The sequence below is a fragment of the Pipistrellus hanaki genome, assembly GCF_964339955.1.
Source record: "Pipistrellus hanaki genome assembly, chromosome: 4".
NCBI lineage: Eukaryota > Metazoa > Chordata > Mammalia > Chiroptera > Vespertilionidae > Pipistrellus > Pipistrellus hanaki.
The window spans coordinates 21,445,852-21,471,454 of NC_140506.1; the positions used below are offsets into that span (position 1 = coordinate 21,445,852).

Below are 25,603 nucleotides of genomic sequence, written 5' to 3' on the forward strand. Positions count from 1 at the left end.
ACAAAGGCCAAATGGTTAAGTTTCTCATTATTATGTCCATGTAGGTCATTTTTAATTTTAATAGAGCCTCATATTTTTTATTTAAGTCAAATAAAAATAAAGTGAACAGCTAATTCCTCCTTGAGTTATTAAGATATGAGGGACCATTTATAAAAACAAAAAACAAACAAACAAAAAAACCCCTTTCATCCTGAAAGCTTACGTTTGTGAAAAGAAGGTAAAATCATGGAGAGAATGTTTTAGCAACCTGCTTGCTTATGCCCAACTCTCTGGCAGGCCTCTATAATTACAGACTAAACTCTTACTAGGGGATTGTGGGTCTTTGGCTCAGCTGCTTTCAACCAAAGGCTACTGAACTGACCCACATGGAGGCCAATAAGCTTCATCCTGTCGCCCAGCAATGACCAACAACTAGAGTCTGGCTGGTGGTCTGAACTATCCAGGACTGAGGGGCTTCAACGCTAAAGGCGGGACAGACCCCAACAACTGGGACAAGCTGGTTATCCTATCCACAACTGTAGCCCTGCACAGCCATCTGGCAAATCCACATAGGGGACAATGTGAATAGGTTTGTGTAAATCCATCCACATTAGTTTAAAAACAACTTACACTTAGGTTTTTAAGAAATACAATCAAAATGTCACTAGGATCTTAAAAAGTTAGCCTCTGCTCTCAAAATTAATAACTAGAGAAGATTTTGGTCACAGGTAACCTAGTATAAAATTATGTACGTGCTTATCAACAGTAGTAACATATTATATTTTTCTTAATTTATCTTTACTGTTGAAAGTACTGCAGATGTTGCAACATATTATTTAGGCCTAAGAATTGGTTCCAATATTTTGTGCATCAAAGCACCTGGATCCGTTTTTAAAAGAAAAACTGCACAACTGAAAGGAACTAGGTGAGTTATTCGTGTTCCCAACATTTTAAACACCATGCTATGGAATCAACAAGGAGATACTGACTTAAAATATATATAGTATCTCTAAATTTATACATGTGGGAAGGGGAAGGAAATCAGTTCTAGAATTTGGCCACACTCTACAATAGCTATCATACCATCTTTGTAGAAACAGAAGAAAACATTCTCACTAATGACCAAAGTATTCTCTGGCAGAAGCAAAGTGCCCAAGAAGGGAGATTAATTCTTTTAAATTCTGCAGCAATAAAGTACTTAATATGACCATAATGTCTTGAAAATTTAATAAATCCCCCAATGTTCTTACCATTGGGTGATCTTTCAAAGCAAGGATAAAATGTATACTCGGCCATATTCTCAAAACAATATACTGGAAGATGTTTGAATCATACTGAGTTTTCAGAATATGTTCCTCCTTTAAACATTTTTAGGTAAATATTAAAAAAGAATTAACTTCAACATGTCCCAAAGCCTGGCATCCAAATTTACCTTTTTCTTATTTCCATCTACTTTCCAACATAAATCTTTCATCCTGGTTTCTTTATCTTTCTTTATCTTTCATTATCTTCAAACGAGCCAAACACCATGCTAAGTATGTGCATTTAAAAATGCCAATAATTTATATAATTTCTCAACTCCTTAAAGACCTTCCTGTGGGGTTTATGAAGCATCCCCGGCAGCCCAGCAGAGTGATCTCACCTAAAACTACGAGCTTTCCTGGCTGGCTTTCCTACTGACTGGCCCATTGATTCAAAGGTCCATCACACCTTTTACACGGACATGCTGTGAGACCGCACCTGGACAAGCGCCACATACATCTACATACTTCACTAGTATCTAGCTCACATGGATGTCCCTCAGCAGTAAGTTGAATGAGGAGTAAATGTCCTCCATGTAATAAGCAACAAGTGAATCTGAAGTCCTTGGGATTTTTTTTTTTTTTTTTTTTAACTACAGATCCTTTAGTGCCTGGAGTATATAGGGTCGATCCTAGCATTCTTATATTTTCTTTTCTTTTTTCTTTTTCTTTTTTTTTTTTTTTAATTGATTTTTCACAGAGAAGAAGAGAGAGGGATAGAGAGTTAGAAACATTGATGAGAGAGAAACATCTATCAGCTGCCTCTTGCAGACCCCCTACTGGGGATGTGCCTGCAACCAATGTACATGCCCTTGACCGGAATCGAACCCGGGACCTTTCAGTCCGCAGGTCAACGCTCTATCCACTGAGCCAAACCGGTTTCAGCATCATTCTTATATTTTCAAAAACTCTCCAACTGATTCTAGGACTTCAGAAAATGTTAGCCAGGACATGGAAGGAAGCTCCAGGGAGAAAGTGTTCCCAAAGTGCCCACTGTAAACCATGGGATGCTTAGAGTGGACCCACCAAGATAAAAAGATCATGTGTGCCACCACCATCACCTGAACCCAACGTCTGGCCCAGCTATAAACCTGACAAAAGAAATTAAATTTCTGCAGTTGTTTCAAGGAGAAAAATCAAATTCATAATCACTCTCATAGTGCTATGGCTTGTATATTTCTTTTAAAATTACTCTAACAATGGTTTATGTAGCTTAACAATGTAACAGTAAAAACTGTATGACTTTAATTTTAAATAAATTTTATGCTGAAAAACATTTTTATTAAACACTTTCATTTTCGAGCTCTGTTTAAAATAATTGGCATGAGCTGGAATGTTTGATTTGCAAATAACCACATTTTGTTTGTGCAGATGTTGCTGTCATGCTACAGAAAGTTGATCCAGAGCTTTATTTTTATGAATCGTGACTATTAAACAAATTTGGCAGCCTTTTTAAAACTGTAGCTTTGTTTAAATAGATTACTATGTTTCTTTACATGGAAATATTTTAATTCTCCATTTCTGGAAAAACTTCTCCTGATAAGATGCCAATATATAAGATGCCAAAATATAACTATTTTATGAAATAATATATTTTCAGAAAAAAATTATTTTGATATAAAATAGCATTTTCTTTATAAGATATAGTTATCTTTTAATTCACTCTTTTAAATTTCACATGTTTATTTCAACAACTAACATTAGAAGCTTATTTTAAAACAAAATAATAAGAAACACTCCTAAAGAAATTTATGACTATAAGAAAATGAAGTAGGAAATATTTGTAATAATTATGGCAAAAGAGCAATAAAAGGATCAATAATAAAGGACAAATACCGCAACAGAAAATTTGACAAAGGATATTGACAGGCCATTATCAAAAGGCCAATAAACATTTAAAATATCGATTTTTGTTAGAAACCAAAGTAAATACAAAACTAACTAAATAATATTTTTCCCTAGCAACTGACAAAGTTTGTCTGTTAAAACAGTATAATACTTTCAACAATAAAGATTTTTTTATTTTTTATTTTAAACAGCATAACCAATATTAAGAAATGGGTACCTTCATATCTTCCTAGTCAGAGCACAAATTTTACAACCTTTCTGGAAGGCATTTGCCATATGTATCAAAAGACTTAAAATGTGTATGCATCCAGACTACTTCTTCCTAAGGAGTTAAATGGATAAATATTCAAAGATACATACATATACACATATATATGTGCACACATATACAAATTCAATACAGCATTATTTGTTTTAGCAAAAGTCTGGAAGCAATCTAGGTACCCAACAGTAAGTTAATTTTATAACTTAGGGGTCTTTTTTTTTTAACACTCCTAAAGAAATTTATGACTATGAAAAAATTATATTTTGTGGTTGTTTCTGGAGAATAAGAAGGTCTAAATATTTAATATTTAATATAATACTATTTAATAGAATGATGCCAATTTTGTTTCAAAAACAATATGAAATATATCCTAGAGACCAGAAAACTGAATACTATCATCTCTGCAGAATGGAATTATGGATCATTTTTATTGCCTTCTTTGGGCTGCTTTTTGATTTTCCTAATTTTCTATGGTAAAGATATATTACTTTTATTTAAAAAATCAGACCTGAACATACCTAAGAACTTCAAAAGTCTCCATAAGGAGCAGAATAAATTTACCAATAAGATGAACTTACTACCAAATGCACCTATATTGTAATGTTTTTCGTATCTACTAAATATTTAAAAACTACTCAAGGATAAAGCTTTGAGAATGCTGTCGTCGTTTTTCTGAAACATTCGCACCAGGAAGGAAGGTGGCCGGGTCCGAGTGCGTGAGCACCAGAACCTACCGTGCCGGGGTTGGTAACAATCATGCCTTTGCACTCTTCCGCGTATTTCTGCCACTCGAGCTCTTCCCACTGCAGCATGTTGGCGATCTCCTCCTCCGGCACCAGCGCTTTGCTGCACCGTAACAGGTAAAGGAGAATCTGGTGCATGGACAGCACCTCCTTCCCTCCATCTTGGGTGGGGAGAGAGAGAAAGGGGGAAATGAGGCTCCTCAATGCACAGCCAGTTATCAGCCAAATAAGGAAAGAACAAGACAACAGAGACAAAAGAGCGTTCATAAAAAGGTAATTTAGAATTTGCATTCTTCAACCAGGTGCCAAATAATCCAAAAGCCATTTGTTTCATTGATAAACAGTGCTCATAAACCGTCTCATTTACTAAAATGGTAAGAGCAACATTCTAAATGATAAAAGCATCCACTTGTAAGGTGTGAATATAAAAAAAAAGGTGTCTGTCTAAATAAATTTAAAACCATCTAGCATGAAGAACCACAGCTTACAAATATACAGAACTTAAATATTTTATCATTCTTTCTAGGTAACAGATGAAAGCTCTTTAGCAGTGATGGTATTATCTTAAGGAAATTCTAAGCTTTTGAGATATGTATGGATGTTTTCAGCGTATTGTGTGATGGTCTAATTTTTTGGTGCTAATGTGCTACACCTGCCGTGATGAATGGTCCTAAAGAGTCTGTACTGATATCGTGAAGATCATTATGGAGTTTAGTGCATGGAAAAAGAGCAAGTATTCTGAGGCTTATGGAGCACGTATTACGAAGTACAGAAGGTAAAAACAACAAAGGGCAATTGAAGTACTTTGGAAAAAGCCAATTAATCTGGTACTTGATGAACCAAAGACTCATTTAATGTGATCATTAATTTCTGGTGCTCAGGTTTCTGGCTTCTGTTTGGACTTAGCTGCTTGACCAATATGTATAACCATCTTATACAACTTTTCTTAACTTAAACCTACCCAAAGAAAGGACAAGAGCCCTGAGAGTTTAGAGGACAAGGAGTACCCTCCCCAGGTCTCAAAATATTTCTAGAACCCGCAGTATGCCAACACTTCATGGAGAATAAGGAAACCAAGATGGCGGGGATAGGTGGGCACAAATGAGTGTCCTATTTGTGCTAGAGGAGTTAGATACCCAAGGGACTGGAGCTACCAGAAAAATGAAAAAGGATAAAAGGTTATCATATAAGTTGCTGTGGGCTAAAGCTTGGATAGGCCTACACATCTGAAAAAAAAGAAAATAGATATCAAGATTTCTCTCTGATGTGTGTGGGGGGGTTTTTAACCTAAGATGCTACTCTGAAACTAGATGACATTGCTACTACAGAGCTACTATATATAGACATCCTGCATTCATTCATTCAGTAACCTAAATATTTATCTATTCACCCAACATATTGTTATTGAGCACCTACTAGGAAATAGGCATTCTTCTAGACACTGGAAACAGAGTCTCCTGTCACTTTTATTTGACACACCAAGGATATTTCCCAATTTAGGAGAATACTCACAAGATAAAGAAAGAAGGTCACCACATGCTCACCAGAATGCTTCTACCTAGCCTGGGCGCAAAGCTGCCAACAAGCCCTAGCCAGTATAGATCAGTGGATAGAGTGTCGGCCCACAGACCCAAGGGTACTGGGTTCCATTTTGGTCAAGGGCATGTACTTCGATTGCAAGCTGGATCCCCAGCCCTGGTCAGGGTACGTGTGGGAGGCAACCAATTGATGTATCTCATCCATGTTTCTCTCTGTGTGTCTCTTCCCATCCCTTCCACTGTCTCTAAAAGTCAATGGAAAAATATTCTTGGGTAAGGATTAACACACACACACACACACACACACACACACACACACACCCTCCAACGAAGCAGGAGAGTTTTACAGCAGCATAGAAACTAGAAATACTTTTCTTAAAAAAAAAAAAAAAAAAATACACACATCAGGTGCAAAGTCAGTCATGCTGAAGGAGAAAGTGTAAATCCATGTTGAAATCTGCTAAATATTTAAAATAGCACCTAAAACCTAAAAGGACAGATATTTACCACTGTGAAAAAATGTAGAAACCCAGAGCAGATAACCTAAAAAGGGGGACTGAGGCACTGCTCCAGGGTCAGTAATGAGGTGCAATCCTAATGGATTAACGAGAGAAGGTAGACAAGAGAATCCTGCCAGAGCCGGTGCAAGGGCTGTATCCTCGTACCCAGCCCAGCAAAAAAGACCCTCATAAATATTTGAGAAGTGACTTTCTGAAGCAGATAAATAACATGGCCAATTGCTTACAGACTGCCATGAATTTACTAATGTTAATGAATTGGCTCTTTTGGTTTGTCTGCTCTGCTACATGTTTATGTTGGGGATTTATGGAACGGTGTCACCGAGGGCTAAGAAGCCATTTTTATCTCTCTGGCTGAGATAAATAGGACACGATACAAATGAGAAGCGAGAGTGGGGACGCTAAGGTTAGCAGGCGCTGTGCCAGCACTGGGACTGGAGCTGTGACAACGGGTCATTATTCGAAAAGAACTGGAGTTTGTGTTTCAGGGAATGAATCTGGACAGTCATTAATGAACTGACAGACTTTATAACTGTTTCTCAGAGACCCAATCCTCTCCATTTATGTTGTCTGATTATTTATACCGTTATTTGCGGGGGAGGGCAATTTGTTAGGGAATCTGTGTTAAGAATATGGCTGCTTACACAAGTGCTTCTCAACAGTCTAACACTCAGTTTTAACAAATACAAACACACCTTCCTCCTTCCCTACACTAGGAATAACTATACAGCTGCATTACTATGTCCCCTGTGTATTCCTGCTAAGGTGCCTTTAAATAATCTTGTCTAAAAATCTGTTATTAACAGGTATTTTCTAAACATTCCAAATACAAAGTTATACTATGACTAGGGGCCCTGTGAACAAAATTCGTGCACTGGCGGGGGGTGGGAGGGTTTCTCAGCCCAGCCTGTTCCCTCTCAGACTGGGAGCCCTCCGGGGATGTTCTACCGACAGCTTCGGCCTCCCTCTGCGGGAGGTGACCAAGCTGATCAGGGAAGACGCCAGCCCCATCACCTGGCTGCTGCAGCCACAGCCAGTCACCACAGCAGACAAGGTATTTTCATCAACACGGACTCAAGTCCCTTCACCATGAGAAAATGACAACTTTCTTTAGGCATTTTCAAGATGTGTCTTTCATAAGATATGACATTACTTTATTTCTTTTTTTTTTTTTTCTTATCCTCACCTGAGGATATGTCTCCATTGGTTTTTAGAGTGTGTGGAAGAGAGAGGAAAAGACAGAGAGAAACATCAATGTGAGAGGGACACTTTCATTGGTTGCCTCCTGCATGAGCCCCAGCCAGGGAGGAGACTGCACCTAGGTACTGCCCTTGATCAGAATTGAACCCGGACCCTGGGGTCAGTAGGCCAAAGCATTATACACTGAGCCAAACCTCTGTTCAAGCCTCTGCCATGGCATGGGCAGAGCCCCCCGGCTCCGCTCAGGCCTCCATCGTGGCTTGGGCAGGGCCCCCCAGTTCCACTAAGGCCCTGCTCAAGCCTCTGCCAACCTGCCCCAGCTGCTCAACTCCAAGGCCCATAGGCCAGAAGTAGCCAGGGGCGTTCTAGGACCCTAGCTGCTCAGGGCCTACACGTGGGCCTAAAAGCTCTGATTGGCCTGGGTCCCAAGGATGTTCCCAGGACCCAGGCCGCCGGATGCCTGTATATGCAAATTAACACACCATCTTTGTCATGTTAATTTGCATACTCACTCCTGATTGGCTGGTAGGTGTCACAGAGGTATGGTAAATTTGTATGTTTCTCTTTTATTAGTGCAGATATTATCTCAATTGATTTTTTTTTTTTCAATCTATGCTTGTCTACCTGTGAATATTGAGATATACTCCTACCAGCTGGCCCTCTGTCAGTCACAACTGAGAACTACTTATCCAGGGTGGGGCAATTCCAACAATCAGTCTGCTAAACAATCAATTTACAAAACTGATTCAGGATTTCCAAAGCTTCACTACAGCAACAATACAAGCAATGAACAGGCTTTCCTGTACATGCAGCCTTCCTATCTTGAAGCCCCAGTCCCAGCTACAGTCAAATAAAACCTTAAACAGGCTCTAGGAGAGTTCATTTTAACTGTCTAACTGCAATAGGTAGGGGTAGGGATAGAAGAAAAAAAAAAAATGTGAAAAAAAATTTTAGTTTCAATCAACTGGTTGTTCTATGGTTTAACTTCTAGAAAAATGACTTTCATTGAATAATCTTTGATTTAAACTATAAGCTTAATTTTGGACAAGTCTGTAGAAAGCAACTGAGATAGCTGTCTTCAAAACAGGCAAACTGGAAAACTGAAGAAAAAATATGATGCCTAAAAAACTTTCTATCAGAGACAATTAACTGATATAAATGAAAAGCAAAAAGAACAAAAGGACCATGAAATACCTGAAATATATGAAAGTTGCTCATTCTCAGAATAGTGCAATTAAAATGCAAATGGTAGCCATGAGATGACCTTTTGCCTATTAGACAAACTATAGAAGACGAGTATTATTCAATGTTGGCAGATGTATAAAAAATAGGTACTGTTAAAAATGTTGGTTACAACTACAAATTATGTAGTTTTTAGTGAGAAGTTGGCCGGTATCTTTCCAAATTAAAATGTGCATACTGTTGTAACAAAACATTTCACTTCTAGGAGTCTACCTTATGGAAACATTGACATAAATGCAAAATGATAGATGCAAAAGACAATTCCGGAAGTATTTATGCAATGGGGAGAAAATAGCGATCTCCAAAATATTCTTCACTAGAAAAACTGTCGAAAAAAATTAATATCAGTTCATACTATGGAATTCTATGAAAGTTTTAAAGAATGAAGTGATGTCTAAAAATAAGTGAGTGAAAAGGCAAGTTACACAACATGTTTTAGCCCACTGAAACAAAAAAGCATTAATTTTCCCTACACAGGTTAAAACAAATACAAATCAATCCACTTATGACACCTACTCAATTTTTACACGTCTAGAGGGGTGCTCATTTTTTACAGTATATACATTTGTACTGTTTGGCACACACACACCCCAAGTCAACCCAATTGGAGGCAGAGAAAACACTTCAATTCACTTCAATGGTCTTTTCAATAAATGGTGCTGGATCAATTGGATTTCCATACTGAAATCTGCAAGTTTCCCTAGTATATTTTCAAAGTAAAGTCTAATGAAAAAGTGTATCTTGTTTGAAAAATAAATCAACAGACCTTCTTTCAATGACAACATAAAATTTATCCCTAAATAGTTATGGAAAACATTTTGTGAGAGTTAAAATCCCACAAAGTAAATATCTAACGTAAGATTGTTCTTTAAGATGCTTTTAAAACTGTCCTCTTTGTCTTAGAGATCTGCTTGATTATAAAATGTCTAGAGACAGACAGTTACTGAAAGAAAAGGCTTTTCAACAAACTCACTGTAACACCATTTTATAGTAAGTTCACTGCTAAGGTGTCATTATAAAATCAAAGATGCACTCAGTTGAAACAAAAGGACTTCTCAATAAAACAAAACCAGATGTACAAAGGGGAAAAGCTTTTGAATACATTTCCAAACAAAAAAAAAAATTTAATGAAAACATGAGCAACACTATTCTAAAATAAAAATAAGTCATTGTGACTGAATGTCTGGACTGAGGAAAGGACAAAATCCCGAGGACAAATCTAAGCTAGAATGAATGGACAAGAAACAAAAGCCGCAAAAGGATGCATCAGAGCTCAGAGAAAAGTTAAGGGTAGCTCAGCAGAGAGACAAGGTCAGGGCAAACGCACTACCTTCAGGAAGAGACTAAAACAAGCGTGTCCCCAGGATTTGGTCTTTGGGAGGCTGGCTTTATTTCTTTAAATATGTTTTTATTTATTTTAGAGAAAGGAAGTGAGAGGGAGAGACAGAAACACCTCCTGCTGAAGATTGAGGCCACAACCGAAGCATGTACCCTGACTTGGAATTGAACCAGTGACCTCTTGGTACATGGGCTGATGCTCAACCAATGAACTACACTGGCTGGGCTGGAAAGCTGGCTTTGACATCAGCAGCAGTGGCAGGGTGGGGATAGGGGTAGGGGGACGAGGTGTCATAGCAAAGACAGGTGTCGCTGGACCAGGATCTGACTGGCTCTAGGGTAAGTTCCAAGGCCTGGGGAGGAAGGCTTCCTGCCCAGGATAGCAGGCATGAGGAAGAGCGCATGAGCCTAAGACTAAACTTGTAAAACTATAGATATGCAGACTGGACTGACAGCTTACATGCTAAAAAGCTGAACAGCTGAAATTGTAGATCACAGATTTATTGCAGCTGCCAAACCTTTTCACCAATATCACCACTGAGCGGCACACATATAGGGGGGGGGGGGGGGAAGGCAAATGGAGGAGTTGACATTTCCATGGAAGATGGTGGTTAGCATAAGGCCCGAGGCCCCTAGAGCCGAGAGACAGAGTCAGAGCACAGAAATTAATTGAGGAAGCAAAGAAAGGTGACTATGCAGAGAGCAAAATGAAGATCCAAGTGGAAGCAAAGAACCATGCAAGGCCGGAAGTAAGCATATCCCTGGAAATACCAGTGAAGGAGAAACCAGAATGAGACCTAGGGATGATTCCTTTAGGGCGGTGAAGACTTTGTAAACAAAAAGGCACCCAAAGGTTTCATTACAAACCCACCATTTTTAAAAAACACCAAATCAAATATAATGCAATATCTCATAGCTAGACTCTTTAAAGTTTTTTCAAAGAGAGTTAAAATATTGCTTTAAAAAACATGTCATATAGCTACTTATATTTTTAATTGAGTGAGAAAATAATTTTTTTTCACTGTAAAATAAGTAGAAGTCTATGTCAAAAAATAGAAAAAAAGCACTGTAATACCACTACCTTAATAAAGCTACTACTGCAGTAATTTTTAGCAGTTATAATCAGGTTGTATACAAAATGTTATAGTTATTGTTTTCCAATGAACTCTTTGCATTTTCAACCCATATGCATATTTCCAAATTAATTTTAACACGTGTTATTTTATCAAGTTAAATTTTATGAATCAATTCTCCCATTGCTCATCTAATTTGAGGCTACCATAAATTACGTTAGGGTACACATAAACATGTATAATTTTACATTTTTATACCTGACCTAGAAATAGAAAATTACCAGTGTCTGTGGTGGAAAATTTGCCAGAAAGACTGAAAGGAGAATGGCAGGCTTATTTTCAGACACAATTTCCATGGGTCACAGACAAGCCAGAAGATTTACCTGGAAGAAATCTTACAAAACGTGGCATGAAATGAAATCTTGGGCAGCAGGGTGGGCTGTCTTCAAACAGAGGACCTAAAGCAAACAAGTGGAAAGATATGAAAAAAATTAATAAAAACAAGCTTAGAAAACAAATACTGCAACTTAATTCCTAAGATTCATTATAATGACAAACACCACTAGAAGTAAGGGCATAAAAATAAAAAAAATTTTTCTTGTACATCAGTCCTAAGGTAAACCCCACAAACATCCCAGAAGACTGAAGTAAGGAGACTACCAATGTAAGAGGAGAATGAAAGTCGAGGACATGTACTTCATGGTATACTAGAAGCCCAGTACACGAATTCATGCACAGATGGGCAATCGGGCTGAGCCAGCCAGGAGGGACCATGGGTAGTTGGTTGGCCGGCCCCACCCCATGGCAGAACTCCCAGTCAAAGGGACATTTGCATATTAGCCTTTTATTGTATAGGAGGATAAAGGAAAACTATTTTTAGAAATTCAAAACAAAAAGATTTTTGTTATAATTGAACTACTGCGTGATATAATATGCTTATGTTTTAATTCCTTTCCATTTTAATCAATAGGACTAGAGAAAAATAGAGAGAAATGCTACTAAAAACTTGGTTTGAAAAGCCATTCATCAATACTCAGTTTAGAAAATAAATAAGTAACTATCTGCTGGAATGAAGACACCTCCAAAGAGTAACTATTATCCAAGATCCAAGAACCAGGTGCCAAACCTAAGTAGCTCACAGGTTATGGAGTGTGATTTGAGGTCAAAGCAAAGTTCTGTTTTGATAAACTGTAATCCTGGAAATTCATATTATAGTAAAGTTCAATAGATTTAAAATATTAACTAATGAGGTTTCCCCAATGCACATAAATCAAGGTAATTACTTATAATAACTAATACCATCTTCTTATATATCAATTAGGAAATGGATAATGGTAATCTTAGGCAACAGACACTGACAAACTGTATTAAAATAAGACCCTTAAGAACTTCGTGTCAGATGATAGTAAGCATTCCTATGAATCACACTTTTCCCTGGGTATTTCAAAAAATGAGAGAAATTTCAATTATGCTCCCCCCTCCATACACCACAATGTTCTTTATGCATCACACTTTTCTTCAAATCCTATTATTTACCTTTAAGATTCCAGTCATACAATTCCAAAATATCTCTGAATAGGAATAATGAAAAGAGTTCAAGTCCCTTCACACAAAAATTCTGAAAAATAAACCAAAATCAAATTACTATAATTCTGCAAATATATATTAACTGAAGGTTCAACTTGTTCTAGTCAAGTGCCTTAAGAAGTGTCTGTTGAAACTATCCTAAAACCATGTACTTTCCTAAAAAGTTTGACCGTCATCCTACAAAGCACAGCTCATGGGTTGAGACACAAATGAAGTAGGCAAGCATGGCTTTAGGTTTCCTAAGAAAAGGTGAACCCAGTCCTTCCCAATGTGAAATTAAAGCACTAAGTCGTCTTATGAAGGGAGTGGAATCAGAGACATGGAAGCATGGAACAGAGTGCAGAATCTCAGAGGGAAGGTGGGGGAGGATGAGTAGGTGGGTGGGTGGGAGGTGATCAACCAAGGACCTTATATTCATGGCGCCTGCACACAGATGAGGTCATGCATATACAATAGAAGGTGGTGAGGACCTGGGGTGGGCAGACTGGAGCGGGTCAATGGGGGGGAAAAGGGGACATATGTAATGCTTTCAACAATAAAGAATTATTATTTAAAAAATAAAATAAAATAAAAATGAAGTTGTCTTTATGTCATATTTTTCTAACCCAATTATAAAATCAGTATTTCCTGGGGACTTTTTTGTTAATTCAAATCACACACACATACCCACACACACACACACACACACACACACACACACACCACACACACCAGTAGGCTCTGACAGGTTTATCCCGCTCACCCCATCCCTGCTCCCTGCCATCCCCCAAACACACCCAGCATCATGTTGGAGTGACCCTAAACAGAGGTCTTTCATGCCAAAAAAGTTCAAATTCTTAATGAAGGTAAATAAAGGGCTACGAAAAACTACAAAACTTTGGACCAAAATTTCTCCAGTAAGCAAGCTTAACAGATGATATATTTGCAACTAAGACATGTCTCATAATTCTTCCTTCCTATTTGTTTTGCTCAGGGTTCATAAATCACCCTGCGTGAGATAACTCCAGACTCATAAACCTTTACAATAGCAAATGAAGGCTTATGACCTTAAAAATCAAAAGGAAGCAAAAAGCCCTTTTAAGCTAGGGAATGAGGGGGGTGGCCCTTTCTCTTTAATTCTTTTTGAAAGACAGGTAGAATTACCAGGACTTGCTTTGAATGAAATAGGTGCAGACTAAGCATGTATGTCATGCGTATCAATTCTCGCTGGTGCCCAGCTGCCCACGCCAGAGCCGCGCTGTTAAACAAGGTTTAGAAGGAGAGCCGGGGGCTCAGGAAATCGACCCCGACTCCGACACAAGGTTAAGTGCACAGGCTTGTTTGCTGTCTAGTTGTTATTTCTCGGTGTGATTTGTTGACATCACTAAATTCAAGATCAGGCAATGAATCATTCTGAGATTCACATTAATCTTGCTTTGGAATTCTAAACCTCTTGCATATATTTAGATAAATCTGCTGCTGAGCAGCCGCAATGAAAAACAATTAGGAAAAATATGTAAATATATGGGAAGAAAAATGAACCAAGCACCGATCTTGTCATTGGAGATAATGAATAAGATTATTCCAACAGCTATCAGATTCGGTTTCACTACCCTAATTTCCTCTGATAACAACCAGTAATCAAAGTCTGTCCCCTATCCAAAACAAACCAGAAATGAATGTAGAGTTAGTATCAGTAGATGCAAAACGAGGAGTAATGGATTCAGAAGTTGAAAAATGGCCCGGATTTTAACCTTGTTCCTAAAGCTCCATCTCACTGACCCCTGCTAAGCAGTGACCACAAAGCTATAGGGGTATTCCTGAGGCCACAGCCAGAGCTGGCCAAGTCCAATGCTTTCAAGATATGAGGGTGGAATAAACAAAAGACAAAGCTGCTAAGCGATCTTCTGCCTTACCTCAGGCATCATCTCTTCGATGAAATGGATCGTGTAGTCTATGTTGAATCTGATCACTTTACACAGTGGAATCTGCAAGAATAAGAAGAGGTTCAGTCAGCATCACCATCCCGGGGACTCACAATGAGCACATGTTGGCAGCGTGACCCAGAAGGCCGTGACCCAAACGAGAAAGTTCCACTTAATCTAAGCTGCTCACAGTGCTGCAAGCAAGCTTGACCACAATTGCTGGGTTTTCATGGCAGGCGCCCAGCTGGCCCTGCCTCTACAGGAAACCTGCAGAATGCTGGTGCTTAATTAACTGTAAGAGCAACAACACAAACGTGACAAGAACCCATTATACCAACCAAATTGCCTCTGAAGAATTAATAAAACCACTTAAATACTTATTTTTCTCCTGTGTGTGTTTGTTTTGTTTGTTTGTTTTTAATCTTTCAGAACTTTGGCTCTTCAGGCAGATCAGGGATAGCAGGCTGACAACTCATCAGTTACAGATTCCTAAGTCACTACGTGCACACAAGTCAAGCTGTCTATCTGGCTCCGGAGCAAAACCAATCATGGTGCCGAAGCCGGTTTGGCTCAGTGGTAGAGCGTCGGTCTGAAAGGTCCCAGGTTCGATTCCGGTCGAGGGCATGTACATTGGTTGCAGGTGCATCCCCGGTAGGGGGTGTGCAAGAGGCAGCTGGTCGGTGGTCCCAGGTTCGATTCCGGTCGAGGGCATGTACATTGGTTGCGGGTGCATCCCCGGTAGGGGGTGTGCAAGAGGCAGCTGGTCGGTGTTTCTCTCCCATCGACGTTTCTAGCTCTCTCTCTCTCTCCCTTTCTCTCTGTTAAAAATCAATAAAATATATTAAAAAAAAAAAAAAACCAACCATGGTAATAAACATAATAAAGTATGATAAGAATAATAATAGCATTTCCTGAACCAGGCGCTATTCTAATGCTTCATACATTGTCACCCATGTAGCCATCCCTATGAGATAGGCACAATTTATTATTCCCCTTGTACCATGGGGAAACTGAGGCAGAGCCATCAGGTACCTTGCCTAAGGTAACCAACCGGTAGCTGGTGAGTTCAGAAATATTGCTCTGCACCCCAGCCAGCTGTAAGGCACTAGAGTATAATACCTCTCATTACCTGTTCTAATACTCAGGGTTCATGTGAAAATGAAGGAAGGCTCATGTTAAATAAATCCACACCTGTCTTCTTTTACCAATGTGTCATCAGAGACTAGCCTCGTGTCCAGACATAATAGGTTTTCCTTAAGTATACTTTTGAATGAAGGGATGAATGTGAAAGGGAGGGAGTGGAGTTACAGGAGTGATTTGGCTGATTACCTGGGGAAAATAATACTTAGAAACCCTAGAGATGTGTTAAATCGGTTTTTCTAGGCACTCAATCTGTCTGTCCATAAGTAACAAAAATGTAACTGTTTTTTACAAAGCATAGCAATCAGAAAGGAACAAATGTTAATTCTACCAAAGGAATGGTAAGTAAAACTAAAATAGTCTTATAATGCCATCTACTGGAAACTTTTTCTCAGAAATAAAATTTAGTTCTTAGGTGCTTTTTCATTTTTTAAAAGGATAACGGCTACTTTGAGTAAAATTCATAATTTAATAAGAGATCCATATTCAATCTTCTGGTGGTAATAAGTGAGTTCTAAAACAACTGAAACAATAGACTAAAACCACTAACATTTTAAGGTCTTTTTAGTCCTATATTTAAAAATGATGTGAGAGCTACAAATTTGGGCATCATTCATATTTTGTAAATACCTACTCTTTGCTAACAATGATGTTTAGGTTCACCCTAAAAGAAGTCACAGCCCCTACTATTTTAAAAGGCAAGGATCTAAAAGAAGAACGATGTAACTTGTAGGTACAATTAAAAACAAAAATGCAAATGGAGAGTATAAAGTTCAAAAGGACCAAAGGAGGTAACACTTGAGTTGAGTCTTCAAAGAGGGGCAGGGATTTTCCAGGTCATCCAGAAAAACTAACTTGGGGAAGAGCAGGTATTTAGTTTTTAGCAAGACAGAGAAAAGGGAGCCAGGGGAATAACAAGTGATTTAGTTGTTCAGGAATAAAGTGGGAGGAGAGAGAGAAGCAGGAATAAAGTGGGAGGAGAGAAGATGTTTCCAGAAAGGAAAGTATGAACTATACAAACGGTCGCCGACCGGTGGTCTGTGAGGCCCACTGGTTTAAGGACGCCTGTGGAGCAGCAGTTGCCAACTGGAGGTCCGCAAACTACTGGTGGTCCATGAGGTCCGAAAGACTGGCGATCACTGAATCAAATTATGCAAATTTTATAAACAATGTAAAGGATTCAGGGCTTATCCTATCAATGTGAAGTCCTGCAAGCAGTTTGAGTGAGAGACCATCACAGTTCACTTTGGATGAGTGGCTATGTAAACGGTGTGGGGATGGTATGGACGCGAGCGAGGCAGGAGACCAAAAGGCCAGAATCTACTGAAACAGACAGTCCAGGAGCCAAAGGAAGAGAAAACTGGAAAGGAGGGGAATATTTTTAAACATAAGAGATGTTACTGAAATACACAGGGACCATTCTGATGTGAAAGTAAGAAGAAAAAAAAAAAGAATTGGGAATAATTTCTGGCCTAAGTGACTGGACACATCACAATGCATTAATACAAAGAAATTCATGGGGTACTCCCTGAGTATTAAACTCAGTCTGTGGGAAAGATGACGAGTTCAGTTACGCACAGGTTGAGGATGAGGTACCTAAGGGGTCATTAAGGTGGGAATGCCCAACAGGCAGTCTGAAGTTGCAGTGTGAAGCATGGAGCCCTATGTCACAGTTATAAATATCAATTTGGCAGGGATCAGGATACGCATGGGAGGAAAAACCATGGGTGAGCCTCCATTACTCAGGGAGAGGGTATCCGGAAGAGAAAGGACTAGAGGCCTTGGGAGCAGTAAGGAGCCAGGCAGAGAGTCAACCTGAGTCCTTCTCAGACACACCATTGGGAAGGCAGGATCCCCTCTTCTATTCAAACTTTCATCTTCGCTAAGACCCAGAGAGAACTTGTCATTTGCCAACATAATTGGAATCTCAATTGATTGGAAGCTTAATTGGCCAAATAATATAAATATATACCATCATTTCTTAAAACTTCTTTGGATAGTGGCTGACACTAACTTCTATCTCACCATACCAAAAACAAGCAATAAATAAAAAAATAAATAACTCCTAAAGAAAACATCCCTTTCAAAAATAAAGTTTAAAAACAAAAAAACTTCCTCAACTCTTCTACTTCCAGCCAGTAAGTGACCAAATCCAGTGGAGTGAGGCTGCTGGAAATGGGAAGCCAATGAAGGCAGGAGGAAATGGTCATGGGGCTTTATGGTGCTTTTGTGGACAGGATAAGATATTCCGCACCTAATGTGTTTATCTTTATAATTTGGTTATATTGTCAAAGCCCTTAATAGCATCAGGTATTATAAGTACTAGTAACTGTATTACATAAAAGGATTAAATTCTCCCAGAACGCTCTTTACTTAGCCAACAAGGCTTTCCATCCACTTCCATTCAAGTTCTGAAGAGAACTTGTCAGAACTAGATTTGATTGAGATTCTCACATTACAATCATTTGCATGCCATTCTTCCTGATGTGCTCTCTCCAACAAGAAAATGAATCAGTTCAGTTCAATGATTTAATAATTCCCTTTGTTGGGAGGTTACTTCAAATTCAAGAGGCCTTTGATAGATCTAATTTCTATGAACTGTACAACACTCAGCTGAATACTCAATTTATTTTATCAACATCTCTAACATAAATGATGGGGCTTATCTTCTCATTACAGAGTTAAGTTCTCAAATTTTGAGAACTTGAATAGTTTTATATAAAATATATGCAGAAGCCAAGAATTTTTCAGTCCTATATTTTATTTTATAACAGTAACAACTGCAATTAATTTAGCACTAACAGTCTCTCAGTGCCTGAGGGATTTTAATAAAGTTCATAGAATCACTTGTCCAAAATCACATAGATATTAAGACTTAGCTTTTAAAACAAAAAAGAATTAGAAGATGCAAGCCAAGTCTTTCTGACATATTTTCCAAAATAAGAACTTCAATATTTATTGTATGCCAAGCACTGTATAATAAACACTTTTCATGTTTCATCTCATTTTTTTTTACAAAAGCCTATTGCTAAAACTAATACCTCTATCTTAAGATAAGAAAGGCTTATAAAGACTGAAATGTCAAATCATACAGATAGTAAGAGGAATTCAATATTGTTTAAAACTTTGGTCTCTCTGAAGCCAAAATGTTTTCCTTCTTGAATGAAGGTGAGCTTAAAAGTTAAAGTAAGATCTACTCTATTCTAGGGAATTAAAAAATAAGATGATAGATATTTTAAAATATTTTTATGGTAACTAAATTATTTGTATTTGCAAGTCCTTTGAAGGGCAAAAAAAAGAGAGAAGTGCAATAGGGAGGGGAAGTTGGACTAGAGGACTTCTAAAAGCAGGAGATTTGGTGTCACAAAAGGTCTGAGAGCCTCACTGAGACATTTTAAAAAAGACAACAGCCCTGGCCAGTGTAGCTCAGTTGGTAGAACATTGTCCCATGCACAGAAAGGTTGCTGTTTCAATTCCTGGTCAGGGCATATGCCCATGTTGTACTCTGTCCCCGGTTGGGTTGCTTACGGGAGGAAAACCATCAATGTTTCCCTCTCACAACAATGTTTCTCTCTCTCTCTCCCCAAAACAATAAATTTTTAAAAAATATATTTACAAAGACAACAAAACAATCAAAATTCAAAAACCTCCTAATGCCTTTTCATATAGATTGTTTAAGAATAGTCCAATATGCCGAAACCAGTTTGGCTCAGTGGATGAAGGGTCCCAGGTTCGATTCTGGTCAAGGGCATGTACATTGGTTGCGGGCACAACCCCAGTGGGGGGTGTGCAGGAGGCAGCTGGTTGATGTTTCTCTCTCATCGATATTTCTAGCTCTCTATCCCTCTCCCTTCCTCTCTGTAAGAAATCAATAAAATATATTAAAAAAAAAAAAAAAGAATAGTCCAATATGAAATTATGTCACTATATAAGGTGACAAATGTTAACTAGACTCACTGTGGTAATCATTTCACAATACATACAAATATTGAACCATTATGTTATGCACCTGAAACTAACACGTTATATATTAATTATACCTAATTTCAAAAAAAAGAATGGTCCAATATTATACCTTTTGTATACTATAGTCCATCCTAGAGGTAAATGTGGTATGTATTATCAAATGATTTTATTTTTACATTTACAATGTACTTATCTTCTCAAAGAAAATTATCTAGGATAAAATATACTGTGGAATAAAAAGAATAAGAAAACAATTTGCTTTAAATTAGTATCACTACTATGAAATCATGTCCACTCATGAAGAAAAGAAATGATAGATAGAAACAAGGTTTGGCAAAGATGTGAATCTTTCCTCTCCAGAGGAACAGAATTTCAAGTTTTAAGTAAACAATAAAAATAACTTTTCAAACTGTATAATTTCTTGTAACCAAGCCCGAAAGGTTAGAGAACATTCTATTTCGAGGTAGCTACACCATAGCTATAACTCAGTAAGTTCCATAACGACGTCTAGACTGGATAAAACACAGTGCTGCACTCTCCCTGAGCTGCCAGCAAATTCAATCTCTGTCCAACTGGAACACGGAATAAGTAAGACAATTCCCAAGACTGCCAGCTCTGAGATAAAGCTTCTGACTCATAAGATACAGAACTTCCATTTGAACCGATTACTAACAGAGCTGCCTTTAATACCTGTATAAAAACATCATAGATCTGTATGTCAGACAAAGTCCCTTAAAGAAGACATATTCCTGGGATTCAAAAGCAGAAAACTGCATGAAATTACTTCAGGTTCGTGATGTCCCAAACCAGCTCTATTTCTTTTTCTATTGCTCAGAGACTAAACAGCAAGTTCTTCTTAAAACTTTCCAACCTTCCTTTGAAAGACACCCAACCCCAAATAGCTCTGACATGTTACTAGTACTCCACAGTTTATCCTTCTTTTTCTATCTTTCACACTCTCAAACTTATTCTGAGATGTTTACTTACACCATTGAATGGGAAACCAACCTATGACTCATTAGCACAGTTGACACATCCCAACTGCCACATACTGCCACAGACTTCCTGCAGCTCACACAGAGGGAGGACACAAAGTGAACGTTACTTAGCAGTCCGGTGAGAAGAAATTTATTTTGAGTTTTAGAAGAATGAAGGGAGGACAGGGAAGGTGGGGGTGCAGGGACAGGGAAAGCCAGCCAATGAGCACATACTTACATTAGTGAGAGGGGCATGTGCAAACATAGAAAATCCTTCGAAGATATACTCATGGTCATCATATTCTATAACAGTGGGCCTGTCAGTCTGAAAGCAAACAGAAGCACACATTTGAATTAAATAACGGCATGATCTGATGTGCAGAAATCCATCGGGACACAAAGCAACCACCAGGAAAAATATCAGGACGCCACAAACTTTCTCAATGTCCAAACACCAGGGAGAACTTAAAAGTTTAATTTTAGGAGAAATTGTCTGGCGCGGTGGAATTCTCTGGCTTCAGTAATATTTATATACAGAGACAATCAAGACATTTTGTTACAGATGCCAAAAAAAGGGGGAAAAGGTTATCTGACTTCATTTTCTAGGAACTTGCTTTATTTAACCCACAATACTACCAGTCCTGTTCTTACTGATCTATATTTCTGAACTAAAAAGACTCAGGTCATGATGGTCAAGACTAACCACCCGGAAGGCTCTGAAAGGCCCAGGTGCCAGATCTCAGCCCTCACAGCTCCATCCCCAGGCCCTCCAAGGAGAAGCCACCCACCAAATGTGTAACAAAGCAATTCCTGCATGATGCCCAAGATCTTAATTACTGAAAACTGAATCTGTAATTAAAACTTACAAATGTTGCTCTATGCATGAGACTCTCTTCCTTATGCCATTCTTATAACCCACCATTTTTAATTCTAAATGCTAAATATGAAATTATCAAGACTAATAACCTAAAAGATATGTTTTTTACATAGGAACTGAACATTATTCTTTTAAACATTTCATACACACACACACACACACACACACACACACACACACACACAGAATTTGACAGGGAGAGATCTAAAGAATATCCAAATGTACATAATTTGTTTTGTCAATATTACTGTTACTTTCTATTTGAATAATTCAACAAAGTTGATCTAAATTAAATATAATGAAAATAACTTCTAATGAAATTATCATGGTACAACACTCTGGAAAACAGTTTGGTAGTTCTTTAAATATTAAAGATATAATTACCAAATGATCCAGCACCCCAGTCCTGAGTTTATGTCTTACACCAGTGGTTGGCAATCTCATTAGTCAACAGAGCCAAATATCAATGATTGAAATTTCTTTTGCGAGCCAAATTTTTTAAACTTAAACTTCTTCTAATGCCACTTCTTCAAAATAGACTCATCCGGGCCATGGTATTTTGTGGAAGAGCCACACTCAAGGGGCCAAAGAGCCGTGTATGGCTAGCGAGCCACAGTTTGCTGACCATGGCCCTAGACAAATGAAAATATATATCCACATAAAAACTTGTCCACAGACATTTACAGCAGCATTTTTCATAATAGCCAAAAAGTGGAGATCATCCAAATGTTCATCAACTAATAAATGAATAATGTCCATAGAATGAAATATTATTTGGTCATAAGAAGGAATAAAGTTGCACATTACAACATGGGTGAATCTTGAAAACACTATGCTAAGTGAAATCAGAAACCATAAAGATAAAATACTGTATGAACCTATTCATATTAAATATCTAGAATAGGCAAATAATAGAAAGCATCTTATTGGCTGCTGAAGGCTAGGGGTGGGAAATAATTGACTGCTGCTGAGTACATTTTGGAAATTATGAAAATGTTCTAAAATTAGACTGTGATGATGGTTTCACAATTCTGTGAAAAGACGAAATATAAAATATACACTTTAAATGGGTAAATTTTAAAGTATAATTCATATAGCTCAATAAAGTTGTTAAAATATATAATTATTAATATTTAATTTTGAAGTTGAAATCCTTGATGATACAAGTAACCAGAACTAATAAAATTCTGTACTATAAAAGGCAGTATAGCCCTGGCCAGCTTGGCCTAGTGGATAGGGCATCGGCCTGAGGACTGAAGGTTCCCAGGTTTGATTCTAGCCAAGGGCATACCTGGGTTGAAGGCTTGATCCCCAGTGGGGGGTGTGCAGGAGGCAGCCAATCAATGGTTCTCTATCATCATTGATGTTTCTATCTCTCTCTCCTCCTTTCCTCTCTGAAATCAATAAAAAAATATATTAAAATAAATAAATAGCAGTATAACATAGTGGAATAGCACAGAGCCATGCACAATGGTGTCAGACTGCATATGTTCAAATCTGCACTCTGCCCTTACTACCTGAATAATCTTGAGCAAGCTACTTAACCTCATCTGTAAAATATGGACTACTGCCCCATCTGTAGAGTGGGGATAACAGTGTCTGCTTCATCCGTTTGTTGTGAGAGATAAATTAATACATGTCAAATACTCAGAATGGTGCCCAATACCATAGTCAACAAGTATTATTATTACTGCCATACTAGAAGATACAATAGATGTTCTTGTTTGGGTCACTAGATAACATATATTCTATTTGCTGATTTTTAACAAATGTGAAACTGTCCTCCGCATTCTTCCAACTCCACAGCACCACAATTTTTTGGCTATTATGTGGTACCAACAATATAAATGAAAAAAGGTACCAAAAGTAACCTGGTAAAAAAGTAAAAATAAATGTCATTATGATAAAGGCCAATTTTATCAACATAAAAATAGGATATTTTAAAAGAAAGAACATTTAAGAACTGAATCAATATTCAGTCTACGCACATTTTAACCTATTTACATTTTAAACTAAATGAAATCTGGTTTTGTAAGGAACTTACTAAGAAGTTTGTAGGGGGGGAGACTGTAATTCGATAGTGGAAAAGTCTGCCAGCATTGTTGGTCATAGGACGACAGGGCTGGATGGCCTGAGGGAAAGAACAGAAGTGATATTGAAAGTAAGTAAGCAAAGTACTTTTATTTAAATTACACTGTGTTTTCTAGCTGCATGTCTAACTAAAGAGGTTTCTGTGTGCTCCTGCACAGGATAGCAGGAAAGAACAGTATTCGCTCTACCATTAATTAGACAAATAAAAAAGGTATTCAATTCATTCTTCATGTGCAAGAGAACAGTTACAGACAACATAAAGATCTTTATAAATCTAAATTTATATCTAAATTTATATCTATTTTTTTGTAAAATAACACAATAATTGAACTTCGGCTAAACTCCCAATAAAGTAAAAAAAAAAAAAAAAAAAAAATGGACAGGAAAAATCACCTCAGGGGGATTAGCAATAGGTTTTAATTGGGGCGAGGGAGATAGTGAATAGAAGGGACCAGAAATGAAGGAAGTGTGAGAGGTGGTAGGACAGGAAAGGGAAAACTGACAGGGAGTAAAGGAAACATCAAAGGACTGAACCATGGTGTGCTGTGACCAACAGAGATACGTGCCCCAGACCATGCACAGAGAGAAGTATAAAGGCCAGCCAGCGAAGCCCAAGTCAATGGGCAATACTCATTCCTCGGCTGATGGAGCTTTGTTGGGGCTGACTCATAGTGGATTAATCCCTCTGTCCAATCCTTCCTTTCAAAGAAACATCATGTGCCCCAAACTCCATCTTAGCTTCTGCTTCTGGAAAATCCAATGTGGGACAGTTGGTACCAAGAGTGACCAAAAAAAGGAGAGATAAGATGGTGTTTGGGGGAGAAATCACTTATCATGCAACTGGCAATAAAGACCCGACCATGGGGTAGGTGGAGCACACAGCCCCTGGCACCAAATGGCACACCTACTGAAACTTCAAAGACGATGAAATGGGAGGCTGTACCACTGGAAGCAGGGTTTAAGACTATGAGAGAATAGCAGCTAGAAAGACAATGGATAGATAGCTACTCTACCATCCTCCTCAAACTTTTGTTAAGTCACCTGAAGGGCTTGCTAAATCTCAGACTGCTTGCTCCCTATCTCCAGAGTTTGACTCAGAAGCTGAAGCAGCTGAGAATCTACATTTCTAACAAGTTCCCAGGTATATGAGTTAATCTACAGCAGGGGTAGGAACCTTTTTTCTGCCAAGGGCCATGTGGATATTTATAACATTCTCAGGCCGTACAAAATTATCAACTTAAAAATCAGCCTGCTGCCAAAACCGGTTTGGCTCAGTAGATAGAGCGTTGGTCTGCGGACTGAAGGATCCCAGGTTCGATTCCAGTCAGGGGCATGTACATTGGTTGCAGGCATATCCCCAGTGGGGGGTGTGCAGGAGGCAGCTGGTCGATGTTTCTCTCTCATCGATGTTTCTCTATCCCTCTCCTTTCCTCTCTGTAAAAAAATCAATAAAATAGCCGAAACTGGTTTGGCTCAGTGGATAGAGCATCAGCCTGCGGACTGAAGGGTCCTGGGTTCAATTCCGGTCAAGGGCATGTACCTTGGTTGCGGGCATATCCCCAGTAAGGGGTGTGCAAGAGGCAGCTGACTGATGACTCTCCCTCATCGATGTTTCTAACTCTCTATCTCTCTCCATTCCTCTCTGTAAAAAAATCAATAAAATATAAATTTTTTAAAAAATCAGCCTGCTATATTTGGTCAAACATTTCATTAACTCACCCCTAATGCCTTGGCAGGGCTGGACCAAGTGATTTCACGGGCCTTATAGGACCCGCAGGCTGGACGTTCCCCACCCCTGCTCAACAAAAGTGAACAGCAGAGGAGTCAGGAAACGGAAAGCCAGATGGGAAAACCAGAGGGTCTGTTGGGACACAGAAAGAAGCTCTCACCTGCCGTGAGAGGTCAGAGCAAATCAGGACTGAGCCCAGGGCTTATCAGTCAGAGTGGGTGGATCTTAAAGACAATTGACAGCCAACCAAGATAGGTCCGCTATGCCAAAGTCAGGGACCTGAAAAC

General features: G+C 38.4%; 1 protein-coding gene across 3 annotated transcripts in view; it reads right to left on the minus strand.

Annotated features, from left to right (window-relative positions):
- DROSHA (drosha ribonuclease III) overlaps positions 1-25,603 on the minus strand; it is a 101,185-nt gene that overhangs the window by 51,447 nt on the left and 24,135 nt on the right. For all 3 annotated transcript variants that reach the window (XM_084881031.1, XM_084881032.1, XM_084881030.1), the window contains 6 exons: positions 23,541-23,627; positions 20,858-20,944; positions 14,528-14,599; positions 12,582-12,663; positions 11,429-11,503; positions 4,128-4,297 (listed from right to left, as the gene is read on the minus strand). In XM_084881031.1, coding sequence (XP_084737157.1) covers positions 4,128-4,297; positions 11,429-11,503; positions 12,582-12,663; positions 14,528-14,599; positions 20,858-20,944; positions 23,541-23,627 — 573 coding nt within the window. The remainder of the gene's footprint in view (positions 1-4,127; positions 4,298-11,428; positions 11,504-12,581; positions 12,664-14,527; positions 14,600-20,857; positions 20,945-23,540; positions 23,628-25,603) is intronic.